Raw genomic sequence first — 20556 nt, forward strand, 5'->3', positions numbered from 1 at the left:
TTGGGAGAGTGCACCAGCCAGAAGATAATTCAGCCCCCAATTGGATGGTTTAGGAAACAGCCTGACTAGGCTCGGAACAACTTGGAGGCTTTCCAGTTCAGCTCTGATGTACCAGTTCAGGAAAACCTAAGATCTGTTCCTCTCTGTTCACTCTTAGGGGAATTAAAACAAAAAACAACGGCTATTACTCTCCCCCCCCCCCCCACTTTTGACGGAATTGGATGAAATTTACAGACGGGCGTTGGGGGCTTGGGTTCGAGCCGTCCGTCGCTTCTCCCCATCACAGCAGGCCTGTCTGGTTAATTTTCACTCACCCGCTTTTGAAGGTTTGTGGCCTTATGGCAAAAAGACAGAGAGGCTTTGCTATAGCTGGCCAGAAGCATGTCCCATCTTTAACTGGCCCTGAATCCTCGAGATGCCCGTCTTTCCCCGGAGCCTTCCTGCAGAGGAGGAAGTCTTCCGCCCCCCCCCCCACCCCTTGGGTTGTTCTCCCTTGGCGGTTGCCTCCCCCGCCCCCGTTCCTCTAAGCACATGCCTGCCTTTTCTACCCCGCCCCCTCCTTTGTACCGGGACCCGTAGAGGGTCGAGGCCAAAGGCAGCAAGAGGCGATCTCTCGGCAGTGGCCTGGAGAAGCGCTCTGCCTCGCAGGCAAGCTACCGGCCGGGTCCCCCAGCAGTAAGAAACCCGGGACTCTCCCGGTCTGCGGTCTTCTCGGGGGGGGGGCGGGGGTCCTGCTGCTGCTGCTGCTGCATCGGAGCGCTTGTAGACACCGCCGCTGTCGCTGCTGCTGCTGCTGCAATAACTGCGGGTGCTGCGCGCCCTGGTCACCCGCAGCAGCAGCAACTGCAAACGCAGCGCCAGCGGTGGGCGCGAGGAGGAGTCGTCCAAGAGCGACCCTCCCAGGCGGCGCCCTATTGGTCGGCGCCGAAGCCCGTCAGACGCGTTGCGGCGCTGGGATTGGCCTTTGCCGCGGTCGACGGCCGCCCTAGCGCAACCTTCCCGACGCCGCTGCACCGCTCCAGCCTCGCGCCCGCCTCCTCCCGGCCGGGCTTTGTGCGGACGGAACGCGAGGAGGAGGCGGAGGCGAGGAGGAGGAGGCGGCGGCAGAAGCAGCGGCGGCGGCCAAAGGCAGGCGCCCACCATGTGAGAGGCCCGCTCGCCGGCCCGCCGGAGCCGCGCCGCCTCCCCGCAGCAGCTCCTCCTCCTCCTGGTGGCCGGGCTGCCGGCAGGCAAAGATGCTCAGCCGGCTGATGAGCGGCAGCAGCAGGAGCCTGGAGCGCGACTACAGCTGCACCGTCCGCCTCCTGGACGACAGCGAGTACTCCTGCACCATCCAGGTGCGTCCCGGCGCCGGGAGACCGACTGACCGACCGAATGTGCAGTGGGGGGTGGGGTGGGGGGATGATAGGATCGCCGCCGCCTTTCCGGGCACCCGCGCCCCGACGTGCCCGCTCGCCTCCTGCCCCAGCCCTCGGGGAGGCAGCGGGGATCCCCGTCCGTTCTTCCGCCCGCCTTGCCCAGCTCGCCGGAGGGCAGAGCGGCGCAACTTCCCCGCTGGCAGCGCTAACTTTGCAGCCGGCGGCGGCGGCGAAGAACAAAGCGGAGGCGAGACCTGTGGCTCTCCTGCCGCCGCCGCCATCCAGGCGAAGGAGCCGCGCGCTCGCTTTCTCTCTCTCTCTCTCTCTTGGGGCGCCCTCCGGGCTGGCGTTGCACCAAAAGGGGGGCGGGGAGAGAATTCCACCTCGGCTTCAAAGCTCCGTGCCTTTTTGGCTAAAAGGGGGTGGGGTGGGAGGAGGGGGTGGCTCCCCCACCCGTCGGTGTTCCGTCCCCAAGGGTGAGAAAGGGAGACCTAGCAGACCCGGGGTGGTGGAGGAAGGGCAGAGCGCCCGAGAGAAGAGGGGCGTCCATAGGTGCCTGGAGAGCACAGACCTCTTGGGGGCTTCCGCTTAGCCTGGGACCGGCGAAAATCTGGGCAAGAGGGGAGCGACCTCTTTTGTCTCCAGAGAGCGGGGCATGGAGCACCCTCTCTCCCTTTGGGGGCCCCTCCTGGCTTCCAGCAGGGCGGGCTCCTTAATTGGGTGCAGCAAAGATCCTGAAAACACCCCAGGCTGGCTAGCTCCCGAGAGTGGCAGATCTTCTTAGGAGAGATAACGACGTGTCCACAATTCTTTCGCCTTTAATGGGGTTGGATGCATCTTATTTTTCTTTAATGGGGATGCTCGCTGAACTCTTTCTGTTTGCATTGCCATCATCTTGGGCAGAGGGGAGGAGGGCCAGATCATTAAGACTTATGGGCAGTAGCCGAAAGGCTGAGGGCCCCCCCCAGCCCAGGTGGACTCAGTAGTTCCTCTCCATTACATGGAGGCATTAAATCTCATGGGGGCCCTTTTCAGACTCCCCTGGGCCCACTGTTTAGTCTAGAACCCAGAGGTTAGGCTATAATTCCCACTGACACCTACTTTACTATGTAGGCTTTTGTTGATCTAGCCAGAGCTTTCCCCATGATCCCCCCTCCCCCAATCCTTGAGGACTAGACACTTTTTCAGTTTTCACTTGAAGAAAATGGTGCAGTTCTCATGTTGTGCTTGAGCAGTAATGTCCTAGGTAGGAGATCTGGAGAGATATTGAAGCACCTGCTCAGGTGATCTGTAAAGGTAATCGGGCACATTCTCTTCAAGGTCACTGGAGGAACGACACCCATGCCGGAGAAAGTCTCTCTTTACACAGTCTGCTCTCTTCTTTCCTCTCCCGCTTTTTTTTTTGACATGTTGCATTGTCAGTGCGTGTCTGTTTTACCCCTAAGGATGTGCATTAATTTTTCTTAGGTGGCATTTCTCTTTTCACATTGTCTGTTGTGAGCACAAAGGCCTGGATGTGGCTTAATCACAGCACCCTCAGCAGAAGGGGGGTTCGTCCCTTGTGTGTTTCCAAAGGCTGATGTACCATTTCAAGTGAGAGCCCAGGTGGACTGAAGGCAGCTTCATCCTTGGACTCTTCTGAACGAATGTGGGTCTCGCCAAGCTCGTAGTAGCAGCAGCTGCTGCTACTGCTGCAATGTGTGAGCAGGAGCGAAGGCTGGCAAGGTTTGGGGCTGAATGTGTAATTCATGCATCACTCCAGCTGCCTCTAATAATGCAATCCACGTTGCCTTGGAAGTAAGACCTGCTATGTTCACAGGGGCTAATTCGTAGGTAGGAGTGCACTGCAGCCTAATTTTCCTCTGGCTTTCTCTGTGCATTGGTAATGCCAAGTATTGCAAAGCCCCCTAGGATGTGTATCTGTGTCTCGATATTGTGTGTAGACATCTACAATACATTGTTGGCTTATTTGCTACAAGGAAGAGTTTGGGGACACAATATTCTTGCTTGTAACCAAAGGGGGGTGGGCATTAACAGATGCTGGTTTCTGTCATTTGCCAAGGGAATATTCTTTGTTCTGTGGATCTCTTTTCTGCCACACTCTTCAGATGACAAACTGACTTCTTCTGTTTAACCCCAATTGACTTTTGTGTATGCTTTATCTGGGATAGAATGTCTATCAGGTAAATGAAGTGGATGAACAAGGTTGCAAGGTGGGGGCCACACGGCATATAATGTTTTGGTTTTGGCTTCTGGTGGGGAAAGAAAATTGAAGCCACCTTTTGCAGTTGATGGAGATTTCTGCCTCTTGTGCTGCTGCATCCAGTGTGTGATCCAATTGCTTGGTTCTGGTGGTTCCGCTGCACTGAGGATAGAAATGATTAGCTGGTGTTCCTTTGGCCACCTGGGTGGCTGCAGTCACATCTGCGCCTGTCTGTTTGCGTGGATCAGGGGGAGAGAGTGAAAGATTGTGAACCTTGTTTTTTGCATGCTCGGTCTGAGGAAAAGCATTTGCAGGCTGTGAGAAATGGACATCTGTATGCACAATGGTGATGGGTAATGTTTCACAATCATGAGGAATTGCTGCCTGCTCGGTGTGCAGTCTTGCAAACCGAGAGTGAGTTCTGAAGGTCATTCCTTTGGAAAATGCCGAATCCACTTACTTGGGTTCAGGGATTTGGTTTCAAGAGCATTTTTTTTAAAAAAACCCTATATGCACCATTTTGACTTTTTTAAAATATGAATGCAGGTATATGCACTTTCTTGTCCCTCATACTGTTTTAATTAAGTCAGGCGAAGAATAATAGGTTTCCAAGACAGAAGATATATTTGAACACTCACTGTTGGAGATTGAGTTGAAAGGATTTGTATAAATGATCTGTCCATACTCATGGCTGTGCTGTGTTTGGATTGGGGTGGTGGATTCAAATGATGGCAGAGCCCATCTGAAGTGCATGTCCCTTTTTGTGTTGGGGAGCATTTGCCTTTGAGGGAGGGGTCCCGTCCCGCTTGTCAGAAAGACCCAGTAGCCTTCCATATAAGCATGGATATGAGTCCATCAGCACTTCTGGGGGGCTCCTGAAAAACTGGCAGTGGTACAGTTCTGGTTTGTGCCTGACCTGTGATGGAGAATAAATCCAGGTACCACATAAGATTATTTTTAGAGGAGTGGCTGTGCTGGTCTGTGTTGTAGCAAAGCCAGGGAAGAGTCTTGTTGCATCGTAAGGAACCTTTTGGGTGGGATGATTTCAGGCATAAATCCGTGCCGGTGGCTGGTGATTCTTCAAAGGTGGGGGGCTCCAAGCCTCACCGCTTCCAAGTACTGCTCCCACTGTACCTCACTTCAACTCTACCCAAAGTTGAGGGGAGAGAGATGAGAATTGTAGAGCCTGACTTTGCAGCGGATGAATGGGTAGAATAATTCTATTGCTCCTGGAATTCCTTCCCTGTTTACTGTGGCTGAGTTCACACCCCCATGGACTGGACGCTCACTGCCGGGCTTTTAACCTGTGTTCACATGACGTTATCCAAAATGCAGTTGTAGCTTGCACTCTGTTGTGGAAAATGGACATTTGACGTGTTCTTTCTGAAATCAGTGTCAAACTGATGGAACTGTCCCCTGCCTTATATCCTGGAGAGCTGCTGCCGGTCAGTGTAGCCAACACTGAGTTGGGTGGACCAATGAATCTGGCTTGGTATAAGGCAGCTTCCTGTGTGCTGCAAGAGCCCAAACCCTGAACCATGCTGCTACTGCTGCTCTGCTTTCATTTAAGAATATGCTTATTTAAGAAAATATTCCTGTATTGCAGGGGGTTGGACTAGATGACCCTTGGGGTTGTTTCAAACTGCATGATTCTGTCTCCTCTCTTTTCAGATTAATTTCCCTTCTCAGTTGGATTTAATTTTAGATTGGATTTAATCCTAAGGAGTTAATTTTCGTCCTGGACCTTCCCAAAACAACTCCATTAATGAATTATCCCTGATTCATTTTTTCCCTTTCCAAAAGTAAATTTCTCTCATGTTCCCTACATTAATGACTTGCTCTCCTAATGCAAGAAAAATGAAAAATCCCCTTCACTCATCCTGACTGCCCTTGAATGCAGCCTGAACCACAGACACTTCTGTTCTTCCACCTTCCAGAGGCAGGACCCCAAGACCCCCAAGAGAGAGCTGTGTCATTGGAAGTGGATGGGCAGCAGCTGTCTCTCCATCGGCCTCCCACCAACTTGCTTCGCTGTGATGCTGACACTCTTGCACGGCAAATAACCGCAGGTGTGCTGGGGCTCCCTCTGGAGGGGCTACTGCCTGGGAGCAGATCTCGCAGGCCCCACTCTGCCTCCGCCACCGCCAGTGCCGAATTGACTGTCAATCTCGTACAAGCACTGTAACTAAAATTTACTGTTTGTTCATTTAAGTCCCAAGCATTTTCACCGATAACGTTTGGAGGGGTTGCTTTTAAAAGATGACAGCAACGGGGACAGCGCACTAGGTCACCCTGCGCATAGGTTCTGTGCACACCATGCAGCTCTCAGCGCGGTTTGGTAGGGTGTGGGTAGGAGCCGAACCAATGGATTGCAAGAAAAGAGAAACGTTAGAACAGGCATAGGCAAACTCTGGCCCTCCAGATGTTTGGGACTACAATTCCCATCATCCCTAGCTAACAGGATCAGTGGTCGGGGATGATGGGAATTGTAGTCCCAAATATCTGGAGGGCCAGAGTTTGCCTATGCCTGCAAAGCAGAGATTGGATGGCCATCTGTCAGAGATTCTTTTGCTCTGGTTTCTGCATTGCAAGGGGTTGGAATAGGTGACCCTACAAGTCTGCAGTTCTATGATAAGCCCTTTTCAGGTGTTATGATGACGGTGGGTTAAGTAAAAGCACATGGTTGGAGGTCTGCGGGGGTAAGCATGCTCACTCGACCCTCTCATGCCGTTCTTGTCACCCTCTGGCCAGCAGTCAAGTGAGTTGCCTTCTGAGCCCTGTCCATGTTTTAGACTGAGGAAGGCCTGTGGCTCCATGGCAGACCATCCGCTTTGCATGCTGAAGGTTCCAGGTTCAATCTCCGGTAGCATCTTCTGGTAAGACTGGGAGGCTTCCCCAGTATGAAACCCTGGAGAACTGCTGCCAGAGCTAGATGGACCCAAGGGTCTTACACTGCCTTACACTGACTCAGTGTAAGGCAGCCTTCTATGTCGTTTTCCTTGGTTTTCTGGAGTTCTAAAATGAGCAGGGGAATCCATGAGTTTGCATAACACACCATCGTATCGCCCGGAGGAGGCTGTTCACTCTGAAGTGCTCAGTTTATAGGAGAATTCAGTGGGGGATTACGGTCAACGTTAGCAGGTTCTGGGCCCCCTTTCTATTACGCTTCTTGCTGGTGATGCTGATGACAGCCACTTCTATGCTCCAAAGACTCTCCTTTGATGGGAGGGCAGCCTTATGCCACCCCACCCCCGGTCTTCTCTGTCTTAAAAGAAAAGCTTTCTCTGTTCCACAACTCCCTCTCCCTTGAGTCGAGTTGGTGATACGATAAGGTTTCTCTCTGAGGAAGCCTCACCCCCCACCTTCCTCCTTCATCTAGAGCAGCTGTTCTCAACCTGTGGGTCCCCAGATGTTGCTGGACCACAACTCCCATCATCCCTGACCTCTGGCCTTGCTAGCTACAGGTGATAGGAGTTGTAGTTCAACATCATCTGGGGACCCAGAGGTTGAGAAAGGCTGACCTAGAGCATCTCTTGAGTAACAAGCCTCAGGAAACACATTTTTATCAGGATGTCAGAGAGAGATTGTAGAGGTGGAGGGGGTTTAGGTTACAGACTCCGCTTACCCAGAAATATTACCTCGGGTTCAGAACTTTGCTTCAGGATGAGAACAGAAATCGTGCAGCAGTGGGAGGCCCCATTAGCTAAAGTGGTGATTCAGGTTAAGAACAGTTTCAGGTTAAGAACAGACCTTCAGAACGAATTAAGTTCTTAACCCGAGGTACCACTGTATTTAGCTTTGCAGGCTGTTCTGAGAGTCTTTTTCAACAGAGGAGTGTAGGGGGGGGAATGCATTAAATAAATAAATCATTAGGAGAATAACGGGTTCCCAGATTTGGAACCGGACTCAGAAAAAGAGCCTAGGTCATTCCTTTTCCCAATTTGGAGGGGAAATGTGTCCAAATGCAGTATTTAATCAGAAAGGACAGGATTAATGTGGATTGTGGCTGACACCATGTGTACACCTCTTCCCAAACCAGCAATGGGAGTGCACTGGATGCAGAGTAAACAGGAGCATGTGCACGGCTGTGTTTAGACAGTAACATAGCTTTCTGAGCTCCGTTCTGAATTCAGTCAGGGTAAATTCACCTATGGCTAATTCTTTCTTTGCCTTGAGAATTAATACCTCTGAAGGTACACCTCTATCCTGTTTGCTAACCCCAGGAACACAGACAAGCTCCTCACTTAGTGCATTGGCCTATTTGTTACCTGCTGCTTATGCACATACATCGAACATGATCTTTCACGTACCAGAAATTCGGCCTTCCGGTGCTATTGACTCTGGTGCTTAGAGTGGATGCTTTGAACACAGGCGATGTTCTCGATTAGTTGGGAATGTGTGTTCCATCACAGGGCATTTTGAGATGCCATCTGCTGTTTCGTTCCCGATGCCAGACTCCCTGTGATTTTGGAACTGGCCTTCTGCTTACTGAAGGCAGCAGTGAGCTCGCTTGGGGTCATAAGGGATGAGAAGAATGGGCCAGTTTCAGGCTACACGAATGTAACTCTTTCCTGTGAAAGGCCGCCTTGGTGGTGGTAATGCTGGGGTGTTTTGTTGACGAGTTGTTCAAGATCTCAGATCCCTCAGTACCAGAGTCTGGTTTGCTGGTAGCTGCCTTTTGCAAAGTCCATCTAAGCCTTGTGTTGTCTGCACAGACTAGCTGCAGCTCTACAGGGTTTTAGATGGGGGGTTGCATTTCTTAGCCTTAAGATGAGCAGAGTTAGAAACTCAGATATATAAGCCAGGCTCCAAATGGTATTAATTATGGACCAAGGCAGAGGTTTTTAAACTGTTGTTTTTTGGTTCTATTTGGGTGGGCTGTGGAAAGGCTGCAGCACTGTCAAATGTATCTGTGCAAGCCCTACACTTACTTTCCTTGATATGATGATGGAGGACTAAGATGCCCAGCAAAGGGGTCCATGATTCGTGCTGCAGCACAGAAGCACAAGACGCTTGTCTTTTGCTGTTCACGAGTCAGCTGCCTCGATGAAAATATCAGTCACCAACCCGGTGCTCAGAAATATCCACGTACAGTGGTACCTCGGGTTACATACGCTTGAGGTTACAGACTCCGCTAACCCAGAAATAGTGCTTCAGGTTAAGAACTTTGCTTCAGGATGAGAACAGAAATCATGCTCCGGCGGTGCGGTGGCAGCAGGAGGCCCCATTAGCTAAAGTGGTGCTTCAGGTTAAGAACAGTTTCAGGTTAAATACGGACCTCCGGAACAAATTAAGTACTTAACCCGAGGTACCACTGTAGTCACAACTGGACCCATGCTAGTAGCAAAATGCACCTGGGCAATTTTGAACACCGAAGAAGAGGTGCTAGGGATTGAACACGGGACCCTCTGCATGCAAAGCAAACACTACCTATGCGCTAACATGAGCCTTCACAACCCCAGCCAGCATGGCCCGTGGTGTGGCATCCAGCAACATTGGGAGCGCCACAGGTTTCCCATCCTGCTATGAAGTGTTAGATCCCTCAAGCTGTTAGTCCTCACTACAGATTTGGGTTTCTAGCCATGGAGCCGCAGAGAATTAGGCTTATTCGCAGGAACCAGGTGAGCCTGAATTTGGTGCCCAATGTCTTTGTTCCTTTTTGGGCTTGTTGGTTTTTTTTTTGCGAATTCCGCCTTCTCTGCAGAAAGTTGGTCTAGGTGGCCATTGGGTTCATGACAGCCTCGTGATTCTATTTTAGCCTTATATAGGCCAGTCCCGGAGGAAACCTAGATCCAGGAGGATGCAGCAAGGATATGCATGGTGTGACCTCATTAAGAGGCGAGTCTGTCGTCTTTGTTTCCACCGCTGTCTCCTCAGAATAGGAAATTAAATTATCGCAGGGAGAAGGCTCGTGGAATGGCCAGGCTTGCAGGTCTGAGGGACTGCGGAGAAGGAGTTGTCACTTGTTATAAATGGGAGTCCGCTGCTGCTCTTCCCGCTGCACCGGGAGAGACTCACAGCTGCTGAGCAGGGTTTCGGGTCCGCCATGGTAGAGCCGCTGGGCTGAGAGCCGCTGAGCCAAGGGCAGGCAGCGTTGCCCATCAGTCTCTTCCAGAGTCAAACCTGGTGGAACTGGAGCATGCCAGGAACGAGCAGTGGATGCATCTATTCATCCTTTGTGCCGCAAAGATAACTATCACATTATTAATTTTATCTATTGAAGCCGTTCCCAAACTTTTTTGTAGGCTCTGCCTGCTCCCACCCCTGGCTCCATAAGCTCATCTCCAGTGCCCCCCTACCATGCCCTATAAAAAACATGATTCAGAATAGCGGTTTGTGCGCCCCGGCAAAGAAGATAATAACACAATGAAACTCAAAACAATTAATTGCACCTTTATTCAAAGTCCAGTGAAAGCTGTTTAGTTTAATTCGACAAAATCGATGACCTTGATGCAATATATAATCTTTTGAAAGTCTAGGAGTCACTTACACCTCCAGCACCCCCTGCCTCCACCTGACCTCTTAGCACCCCCCAGGTAATTCCCCTGCCCCTTTGGGAACCACTGCTCAATTGCATTTATATCCTACCTCTCTTGTAACTCAAAGTGGTATAAATGCCCCCCCCATTTTATTTTTGCAACAACCTTGTGAGACACTAGTTGGAATCTTTGATGGAAGTAAGGAGTGAATAGGTAGGAGATCATCATGTTAACAGCAGCTTGGACAGAATCTTTGTTAACCTCGACTGAAATTTTATTTTGGTTTTTTTTAAATATACAGTAGTAGTAATAAACAAGCTCACGCAAGCATGAGAAGTAGAAACTTGGCCTTGTTTAAAAACAGAACACTTGTTTGTTAATGGAATAATTTTAAGTGTCACAAGTTGTTTGGAAGATATTGGATTCCAAACAGAAGGGACAAAAATGACTCATTTGGATCGGCAGCAAAAGCACTTGAAAACAGTTGACAAAAATAATCAGATGGCTTGGGGTTTGTTTCTTTTTGCTCAGAGTTGGGGTGGCTTGGATCCCTAGTGTTTTGTCCCAATGGAAATCTTCTCAAAATGGAAGTTTCCATTAGTGTGCCTGGTTGGGTGGCGGATGAATGTGGCAGGTAGGCGGAGGCAGCGCAAATGGCTCAATAGGGGAGGCAGTCAAATGGAATGACACATGAACTGTCCAGGGTAAATCTTCCACTAATGCACTATCCTTCTGTCAATAATTATATGTTGCAGAATACACCTGCAAGAAAACCACTCAGTTGGAGGGGCCGCTTGGTCATTCAGAGTTGTGTTGCCTATTCCACAGCCTCAAAAGCTAGTTTTATCCGGATGAGAATGATCTTGAAGAGGCTGGTTAGAAATTACTTTTCTTTTCCCCTTTCCCGGGTTGCAAGCTGACTTAATTATTTAAATATCTTTTGTCCCATTCTTTGGCTTAAAAAATAAAGAAGAAGACTCTGGGGGCAGGATACAGATCGTTCCAAAAAGAAGACCATCTTTGCCCTCAGTCTTACAATTTAAAAAGACATGACACAAGAAGAAAAATGGATCAGGAGGGAGAAGGAAAGATGCAAGCTCGGGTACAAGTTCTGTTGGGTGCTGGCTCTTGCCTTTGGATGTACTTGCATACTGGTGCTGCACTGGTGCCAAAGGTCTTGCTGGTGTGGCCAGAATTCTGCTCTGTGCTGCAACAACCCCCTTGCAATTCCACACCCACCCACCCACCCACCCCGCTGCTCTTTCCACTTGCTCCGTGGTTGCACAGCTGGATTCTGGGCATTGTGCTGTCCTTTTACACAACATTTCTTCCACTTGTGGCTTTGTATCGATGCAAGGAGCGCCCTTGTGCCAGCTCTGCCTGAGGCTTGAATGCTCACAGTCTCCTTTTGTTTCCCCGCTCAGTGAAACTTGGACTCTCTTTTTATTGGAGCAGAGAATCTCATGGCTGTTTGTGTGCTGCTCAGTTGAGTTGGCACCTTCTGATTCCAACTGACATTTGTATTTGCATGATGCCCATTGCTTCTGTTCAGCCTGAGAGGCCCCTAAGATGCCAGTAAAGGCTGTTTTATAGTCATGGAATCATAGAATTGTAAAGTTGGAAGGGACCCCAAGAGTCATCTAGTCCAACCTCCTGCAATGCCAGGATCACAGCTAAGGAATCCCTGACAGATGACCACCCAACCTCTGTTTAAAAACCTCTAGTGAAGGAGAGTCCACCACCTTCCAAGGGAGTCCATTCCACTGTGGAACAGCTTCTACTGTCAGAAAGTTGTTGATGTTGAATCAAATCTCCTTTCTTATCATTTGAATCTATTAGTTTGGGTTCTTCCCCTCTGGAGCAGCAGAAACCAAGTTTGCTGCATCTTCCATGGGGCAGCCCCTGGGACTGAACATTTTGGGTTGTATCCAACCAACTTTTACACTAGATGCATTTCAAACGATGACCATGACTAACCTAGGTCCATTAATTTCAATGGATCCTCTTTGAGTAATACAGTGGTACCTCGGGTTACATACGCTTCAGGTTACATACGCTTCAGGTTACACACTCTGCTAACCCAGAAATATTGCTTCAGGTTAAGAACTTTGCTTCAGGATGAGAACAGAAATTGTGCTCCAGCGGCGCGGAAGCAGCAGGAGGCCCCATTAGCTGAAGTGGTGCTTCAGGTTAAGTACGGACCTCCGGAAAGAATTAAGTACTTAACCCGAGGTACCACTGTAGCTGAATAAAACTTCTAGCCTGCTGTTCATAAAGAACTCCAGAAGTCTCTGCAGAAATTACTTTCTTCTGATTCCTGCATTTACACAGTTGGGTCCAGCGCCACCCTGTGACAGAAGCATTGGGAAGGTCAAGGGCAGAGTTTGGGGCAGTGGCCTCGCTCTGTTCTCCCCACTTCCTTTCCTAAAGGGGTTTCATCGGGGCGCTTCTGCCCCAGAGGAGACTTCACATCTGGGCGTCTCTTTGCCCTCATAGTTTCCGGGTTGCCTCTTTCTTGAGCATAGAGTAGTGTGCATCCATCTTTCCCTCCAAGATATATAGTGGCTTGTCAGTCAAATTACAAAGTTTACAGAGTGACATGCAAACATTATTCCAGCCTAGCTGCTGTCCCGAGTGAAACTATCACACAGATTACCAAGATGCTTTGATGGATGCCACTTCCGATTAAGCCAGGGAGGAGGCCGGTCTCAAGGCATGCCACCCACATCTTAAGGGGGCTTTTTGCCAGCTGGTCACTGAGGGCAGAGGCTGGGAAAGTGGGACACACACGTACACAGCCAGGCTCTCAAAACCCAGCTGGAGGAATGGGTTCCCTAAAGCAGGTGGCCTGGGAGGAGGTGGCGGGCTTTCTCCCTCTCCGTTTTGGATGCACCTGGAGAGTGAGGCCTCCCAACAGTGCTGCTCAGCCTTTTGGTTCTGGCTACCTAGAGGAATGTGGGACGTGGGTGGCGCTGTGGGTTAAACCACAGAGCCTAGGACTTGCCAATCAGAAGGTCGGTGGTTCGAAGCCCCGCGACAGGGTGAGCTCCCGTTGCTCGGTCCATGCTCCTGCCAACCTAGCAGTTCGAAAGCATGTCAAAGTGCACGTAGATAAATAGGTACTGCTCTGGCGGGAAGGTAAACGGCGTTTCCGTGCGCTGCTCTGGTTCGCCAGAAGCGGCTTAGTCATGCTGGCCACATGACCCGGAAGCTGTATACTGGCTCCCTCGGCCAATAAAGCGAGATGAGCGCCGCAACCCCAGAGTCGGTCACGACTGGACCTAATGGTCAGGGGTCCCTTTACCTTTATCTTATATTCTAGTTCTCCCTCTCTGCATGACTGATGGTTGTCCACGGATATCTTTTGCATGCTTCAGTCCCTAGGCCTTGGCTCTGAAAGAAACACACCATCAAGCCTAGACAAGGCAGCAGAGTGCCTGCAAAACCAGCTCCTTATTTGCCTTTGCCAGAGTGGCCTTTCCTCTGGCACCCACACTAGAGAGCTTGTTCCTTGTTCAGAGTTTGTTCCTTTTCTCAACTGGGAAGGGGGGAGAGAGAGAGAGAGTGTCCTTCTATTCAGGTTCTTCTCTGTCTCTGCCTTTTGGCCACTTGTCTTAGCTGGCTCGAGTTCCCTCTTTGGAATGCTGTCTTATGTAAAAAGTCATTTTCATTCCTGGAGCGATGGATTCTGCTTCCCCCTTTACTCAACAGCCAGTCCTTGGTATTAACTGATGGTCTCATTGCAAGTCTGGCACCCATTTTAATTCTGTGCATCTGGTTGGAAAGATTCTCTGAGCAGAGGGAGAGAGGGCAGAGCAACCTGAGCTCACCCAACCTTCCCCAACTTGGTGCCCTCCAGATGTTTTGGATAGCAGCCCCAGTCAGCACAGCTGTATTATGCTGGAGCTGATGACAGCCTGGCTGTGGCTGATGGCAGTCGTGATCCAAAACATCTGGATGGAGACTGCTGCCCCAGTCTGTCTCAAGAGGCCAGTTCTCAACAGCTGGAGTTGAAGTTTTTCGGGTTGACACTCCCCAAAAGCATATTGGGTGCTCAGGCCACGTATGCCAAGGTGGGGGCTGGCAGACCTGAGGTTCTGCAATGGATCGTCTGGCAAGACAAGGTCAGGACCTTGGATGAAGACCAAAGTGCTTGTTCTGGACAATGGTTAGCAGTCCTGCAGACAGGCACAAAATGCAAGCTGTATTGATTTTATTATTTATTGCATTTATATTCCTCTAAGGAACTCAAGGTGGTGCACAAATGGCAATCATTTTGCGCATGTTTGATTGATACGCAACCTCTGACCCAGAAGAGGGCAGAATGGGGGGCAGGACAGGGCAGAACAGAACAGGGGCAGGGCGGACTTATGTGTGCTTCACTGACACTTGCGAATGCCCGGAACGCAACCCCCCGGCAAATGAGGAGTTGCCTGTACATAGTTCTCCTCTTCCACATGTAATCCTCACAACAACCCTGTGAGGAAGGCTATGCTGAGCAGCAGTGACTGGCCCAAGGTCACCCAGTGAGCCTCATGGCCAAGTGGGGATTTGAACTCTCGTCTCCCAGGTCCTAGTCCAAGACTCTAACCGCTACGCCAAACAGACTCTGCATTGTCTTGGAGCAACGGACAGAGCTCTGGACTCAGGATTCAAGGTGGAAGACCCAGGTCCCTGGGGGTTGGCTTTGACCACCAATGGGCCGCTGACTTTTCCTGAAGGGCAATTTTGATATTCTCAGGAGTCTGTGGTCCAGGCATTGGAGTCTGGAGTCGGAGTTTGAGGGATGTGATATGGCCTGTGTTGCCATTGGATTTACATGGGAAGGACAAGGGAGTCGATCCAGCTCCTCCTCTGGTTTCCTGTTGTAGGAGGACTCTGCATCGGACAATTTCTGGTCCAGGGCCATGATGCTCTCCCTCAGGGAAAGACATGACTCACCTGTCAATCACCAGCCTGTAAGCTAGAGAGAAATTATGTAAAACAAAAAGAAAAAAAATCAGTTTTAAAGCTGAAATACAGGGCTTGGGAAACGAACCCCTCTTGAGTGTAAATGAAAGGGTGGGCATGGATAGCTTCCTATTGATTCTTGTGGACTTGGAGACCAAACATTTTACACACTGGTTCAATATGAGTTATTTATACAGTATTCTGGGTACAGGATAGATAGCAATATTTTTATTTTAAGTTAATGATTTTCAACAGGATGCTTTGGAAGTGGCAAATCCTATTATTGACTTGACGTGCTACAAGGAATCCATATCTCACATTGACAGTGTAGATCTGGCTTTTGGGACTTACCGTATTTTTCCGTGTATAAGGCTGGGTTTTTTTTATTTATTTAAAATTAATGCTAAAAAGTGGGGGTCGTCTTATACACGGAGGCCATCTCCCCCCATTTTCTCTATTTGGAGTCCCAAAAAAGATGGGGCGTCTTATACATGGGGGCGTGTTATACACGGAGAAATACGGTACTTTGTTGGGTTGGCAGAGCATGCCAAGTGGTACCTGCAGCTGGTGGGTTGTTTGGACCTGCTTCCTGCATCTACCTGTCCAAGATGAGCATGAGATATGTGTGCTGTTACAAGCACATAATGAACCGAGTGCCCAGCATGCATGCATCAAGCACACTTTCAAGACGACCATCATCTTGCAGTCTTTCTCCATGTGACATTTCTGTTGCAGAGTCTTCGCCAGCTGCAATTTTCTGACACTCTGATCTTTTTATAAGATTGCTCCCTCTCTGTGTGCGTACTGATTCAACAGAGATAGTAGCACATTTTCCAAAGCCTCCTTTGCCATCAGCGGCTATGACTGGCTTTTGTGGATGATGCCTTTGTGGCCAAAAGCCGAGGAGCTAAAATAGCATTAAGGTATGAATCTCAGGATCTCTTTTGCCTTGCGAGTTGGCCAAGAGCAGTGGCAAAGCAGAGAAGCTCCTGGGGGTGGGATGTGAGGTCGGGGGGGGGGGGGTAGATTCCCATACTCAGTATGGGAATCTTACCATGTTTCTGTGCCTCTTTCCATACACATGAATCCCAAAGCAGATTAGAAACAATAAATAAGTATAACATCACAAATGCAGCATAAATCATCTAGAATAATTAAAAAATCTTCAGTGAAACAAGTGCAATCTATGAAACTCTGTTAACAAAGCAACAGCTAAAAAAATACAGTGGTACCTTGGTTCTCAAATACCTTGGTACTCAAACAACTTGGAACCCAAACACTGCAAACCTGGAAGTAAGTGTTCCGGTTTGTGAACGTTTTTTGGAAGCCGAACATGCTCCGTTTTGGGTGTTACACTTCCAGTTTGAATGTCACACTTCCGTTTTGAGTGTTACGCTGATGATTTGAGTATTACACTTCTGATTTGAGTGCCACATTTCTGTTTTGAGTGTTACGTTGAGCTCCGTCTGTTTTTGCTATTTATTTTGCGGTTTTGTGGCTCTTTTTTTTTTTTTTTTTGGGTGACTGTGTGGAACCCAGTTCAGCTACTGATTGATTGATTGTGTAACTGCAGTACATTGTTTATTGCTTCCATTTTATGGATCAATGGTTTTGTTAGATAGTAAAATTCATGTTACATTGCTTTTTTTAGGGGTTGTTTTTAAAAGTCTGGAACGGATTAATCCATTTTGCATTACTTTCTGTGGGAAATTGTGCCTTGGTTTTGGAACGCTTTGGTTTTGGAACGGACTTCTGGAACGGATTAAGTTTAAGAACCAAGGTAACACTGTAAGCTAAACATCACCGATTAAAGCAAATGCCATGTTATAAGATTACTAAATCAAAACAGCGTTTATAATCTATAAAACAAGATTAACAACATTAACAAAATAGCAACCCAAAAAAATGAGCTAAGCACTGTTAAGTTCATGCACATACTCTCCACACCCCCATGACTCATAATCTTTTGCTCTATTCAGTTCATTAAAATACATATACTGTACACATCATGCCCATGACAGCAACTCCCTTCTGAAGGTTCATTGGCTTTTCCCATCAACTCTTGACTTTTCCAACCAGTGAAATATTGGATAACTTGGGTGCCTGTGCTCTGCCTCCACAGTCAGAGGCAGCAGTGCTTCTGAATACCAGTTGGTCAAAACTGCAGGAGGGGAGAAGGCTCTGGTGCTTGAATCCTGCTTGTTGGTTTCCCATTGAGGCATCTGGTTGGCGTCTGGATGCTGGACCACATTGGCCTGATCCACCGGGCCTGATCCACCGGGCTCTTCTTATGTTCTCATGTTAAGACAACCCCCTTGTTCATTCCTGCCCTGAATGAGTGTTAATAGATTTCATTAAGATCAGGTTTCTTTAGGCTGGCAGAAGCTGCCCTAGAGGCAGTGTAGGGCTGTGGCTTTTCTCAGCAACTGTTCCGAGAGCAGTGTGTGAATTCTAATGGCATTGTAGACACTTCCTTCCACATCTCAGTTAGCCAGAGTTTTAGCAGGTGCTTTGTAGCACCTATAAATAAAGTGCTAATAAAAGACTCCCTTTAAGTACATTCCAGATACATCCCTACAAACAGGGACTTCATCTATATTATTTTTTCCTGCCTGCCATTTCCGGAGATGTTCTGTTTGGCAGTTATTTGCAACGTTGCTTTTGGGTAAAGCGTCCTCTGAGGACGGAGTTCTGTAGCTGTCATGCAGGAGTGAAAACGAGGACTTGTTAATACCACAGGTTTGTTTCTTTCGACAAATAAAGGAACTTTGGTTGCACAATCTGAAGAGCAGCCTTTCATATCATGTAACAGGCTGATCGGTGGAATTATCCAAGGAAATTCCTCGCAGCGTAATAATTGGAATAGGGACAAAGTTTGCTTACATTTTGCATCGGGACTCGGATTATGATTGCTGTGTTTTGGTTCCCCTACCTTTCCTGTTTTAATATTTCAGTTTGGGTTTTGTGTTGTTTGTTTGAAGTTCCTGAACCAATTTAGATTTGGAACTTGCCCAAAAGCTCCAAGTGAGCAACAATATGTTTAAACTTTAAACGTGTTGCAACTCTCCAGCCTGTGCAATTGCGTAGGCTCTGGCTTCAAATTGGTTCAGAAAGCGAGAGTGGAGCAGCAGAGAGAACTGTGGTGCAGAACATCTTTTTCATTTTACAAAAAAGGACTGCCTCTCCCATCCTTTGCCAACTTTGCACCCTTCAGATGTTTTGAAGTTTGGTTCCCATCAGCCACCAAGGGACGCGGGTGGCACTGTGGGTTAAACCACAGAGCCTAGGACTTGCCGATCAGAAGGTCGGCGGTTCGAATCCCCGCGACGGGGTGAGCTCCCGTGGCTCGGTCCCTGCTCCTGCCAACCTAGCAGTTCGAAAGCACGTCAAAGTGCAAGTAGATAAATAGGTACCGCTCCAGTGGGAAGGTAAACGGCGTTTCCGTGCGCTGCTCTGGTTCGCCAGAAGCGGCTTAGTCATGCTGGCCACATGACCCGGAAGCTGAACACTGGCTCCCTTGACCAATAAAGCAAAATGAGCGCCGCAACCCCAGAGTTGGTCACGACTGGACCTAATGGTCAGGGGTCCCTTTCCCCATCAGCCCCAGCACCATATGGCCATCCTGACTGGAGCTGATGGGAGTTGTAGTCCAGAACATTTTGCAGGCGCCAGGGTGCTGAAGGCTGGTCTCATTTGTTGCGTTTTGTTTGTGGGGCTTCCCCTGTAAACTGATTTGAATTAATTCCTTTGGAATATTTGGTTTCCCTCTGGTCGTTATAAGAGCAGAACTTCATGAGAACATGAGGAGAGCCTGCTGGATCAGGCCCATGGCCCATCTAGTCCAGCATCCTGTCCTCACACTAGGCAACCAGGTGCCCCAATGGGAAACCCTCGAGCAGGATTCGAGCACAAGAGCACTCTCAAGCAACAAGAGCAACAACGAAAAGCCGCCTTCTAAATTAGGCTGCTGAGTTGAGCAAAGCTTACGGCAAAAACCAAGAGTGGATCTTAGTGCAGTGGAACTGTGGGTTGTGGTCAGCTAAATCCTACTCAGAGTAGACCCATTAAAATTGATTAAGCCATGTGTATTAGAGTAATAGAACTGTAGAGTTGGAAGGGGCCTAAAGGGTCATCCAGTCCAACCTGCGATTAACTTCAGTCGGTCTACTGTGAGTTGGAGTAGCATTGAGTACCATGCTGTGGTCTCTCTCTGAGGGCTGGCATGTGCTCAGAGGCACTTGTGTTCTCTAAACCTAAGAGTATGTAGTCCTTATCAGGTAATTGCTCTTTGGCTCTGTGGGGTGGATCTTGGTGTCCGATTTACCGAAACATCAGGCCCTGCAAGCCTGAAGTCTGCTTGCTGAGTAGATCCAGCAGCCACCCCTTTCTGCTGTGGAAGAGGGGGCTTAAGAGGGTATGACTCCAAGGGGAAACGGATCCAGTGTTACTATGAACAGGAGGAGTTAAGGGATTCCTGTCTCCCACCCTGCTTTCCTCCCCTCACCCAAGGGCTTCAGCATTTTTCTGGCCAGAGAAAAGGAAAGGAACGTTTCAGTGAAGAGCAGAGTTATACATCTCCAGAAGAACCTTTCTGCCAGATCGGATTTTCACATCCTGGCTAAAATCTGACTGTAACACAGGGGAAGGTGTGGGGAGCTGTGTTGTGCCCACATGGCTGGGCCTGAACCAGTGACTTCAGCTGTGATCCCTTCACTGCAGGGTGTTGGACTATATGACTCCTTGTCTCTAAGATTCTGTGACTTGTGGGTCTCACAAAAAAATGGGTTGCCTGACTTGGATTTTAACCAGGAGAAATGGTTTCTGTTTTGCAAGGGGGGAGGGTAAATAAAAGATTTCCAGTTGATCTTTCAGACAAGACTACGGGATGTGCAAATGTGAGTGTTGAATGGGGTGTCAGCACGTTGACCCCTTGAGGGAATCTTTAAGGGTTTCCCTTTTGCCTTTGTTTTGTGAGTCTTTTAAGAAACAAGGAGCTGACCTTTGCAGGGCCCACCATTGCTATGGGAACGGGGACAGGGGGAGAGGAATGCCGTATTGCCCAGGCGATGCCCTCTGGAGCCAAAGGCACCACTCACTCCCTTTCATGGGAAGAAGGGGGTGAACTGGAGGCTTATGGTCACTTCCAGCCTGGGGTGTGTGTATGGAGAGTAGGAAGCCAAGCATGAGGAAGATGCGCGGATCCCCCCCCACTCCCTCCCCCCAACGCTTGGCTGCTTAGCTTTGTTGAAAGCAAGAGATAATTGCCAGGGCTCTGGGTGAGCCTCCAATTTTTCAAGTCTCTGCAAATACTAAATTGGGTTTGTCTGGTAATTTTCCTGAGTGTGAAGTGCATGTCTCAAGAGTTACATGAACAGAGTGAAGGAAGTCGGAGTCAGAGGGATAAAGGGGGCAGGAAAGGGTCGGGGTGTGTTTGTGTGTGGTGGCTCTAGTGAAGGATATGAGAAAGGAGGGCAAGTCTTGGATTCAAAATAGTGGCAGGCAGTACACAATAATAGAAAAACAGGTTTGTTGGATCAGACCAATGCCCCATGTAAGGCCAGCATCC

General features: G+C 49.1%; 1 protein-coding gene across 3 annotated transcripts in view; it reads left to right on the plus strand.

The window, feature by feature from the left end:
* The first annotated feature begins 1072 nt into the window (after positions 1-1072).
* Positions 1073-20556, plus strand: part of FRMD5 (FERM domain containing 5) — a 127819-nt gene continuing 108335 nt past the window's right edge. For 2 of the 3 annotated variants that reach the window (XM_082198532.1, XM_082198534.1), the window contains exon 1: positions 1075-1337. In XM_082198532.1, the coding sequence (XP_082054658.1) occupies positions 1236-1337 (102 nt within the window). In that variant the 5' untranslated portion in view covers positions 1075-1235. Of the gene's footprint in view, positions 1338-20556 lie in introns of all 3 variants that reach the window. The other variant, XM_082198533.1, reaches the window with a different exon arrangement.

The sequence above is a fragment of the Podarcis vaucheri genome, assembly GCF_965113315.1.
Source record: "Podarcis vaucheri genome assembly, chromosome: 14".
In the NCBI taxonomy this organism is placed as follows: Eukaryota; Metazoa; Chordata; class Lepidosauria; order Squamata; family Lacertidae; genus Podarcis; species Podarcis vaucheri.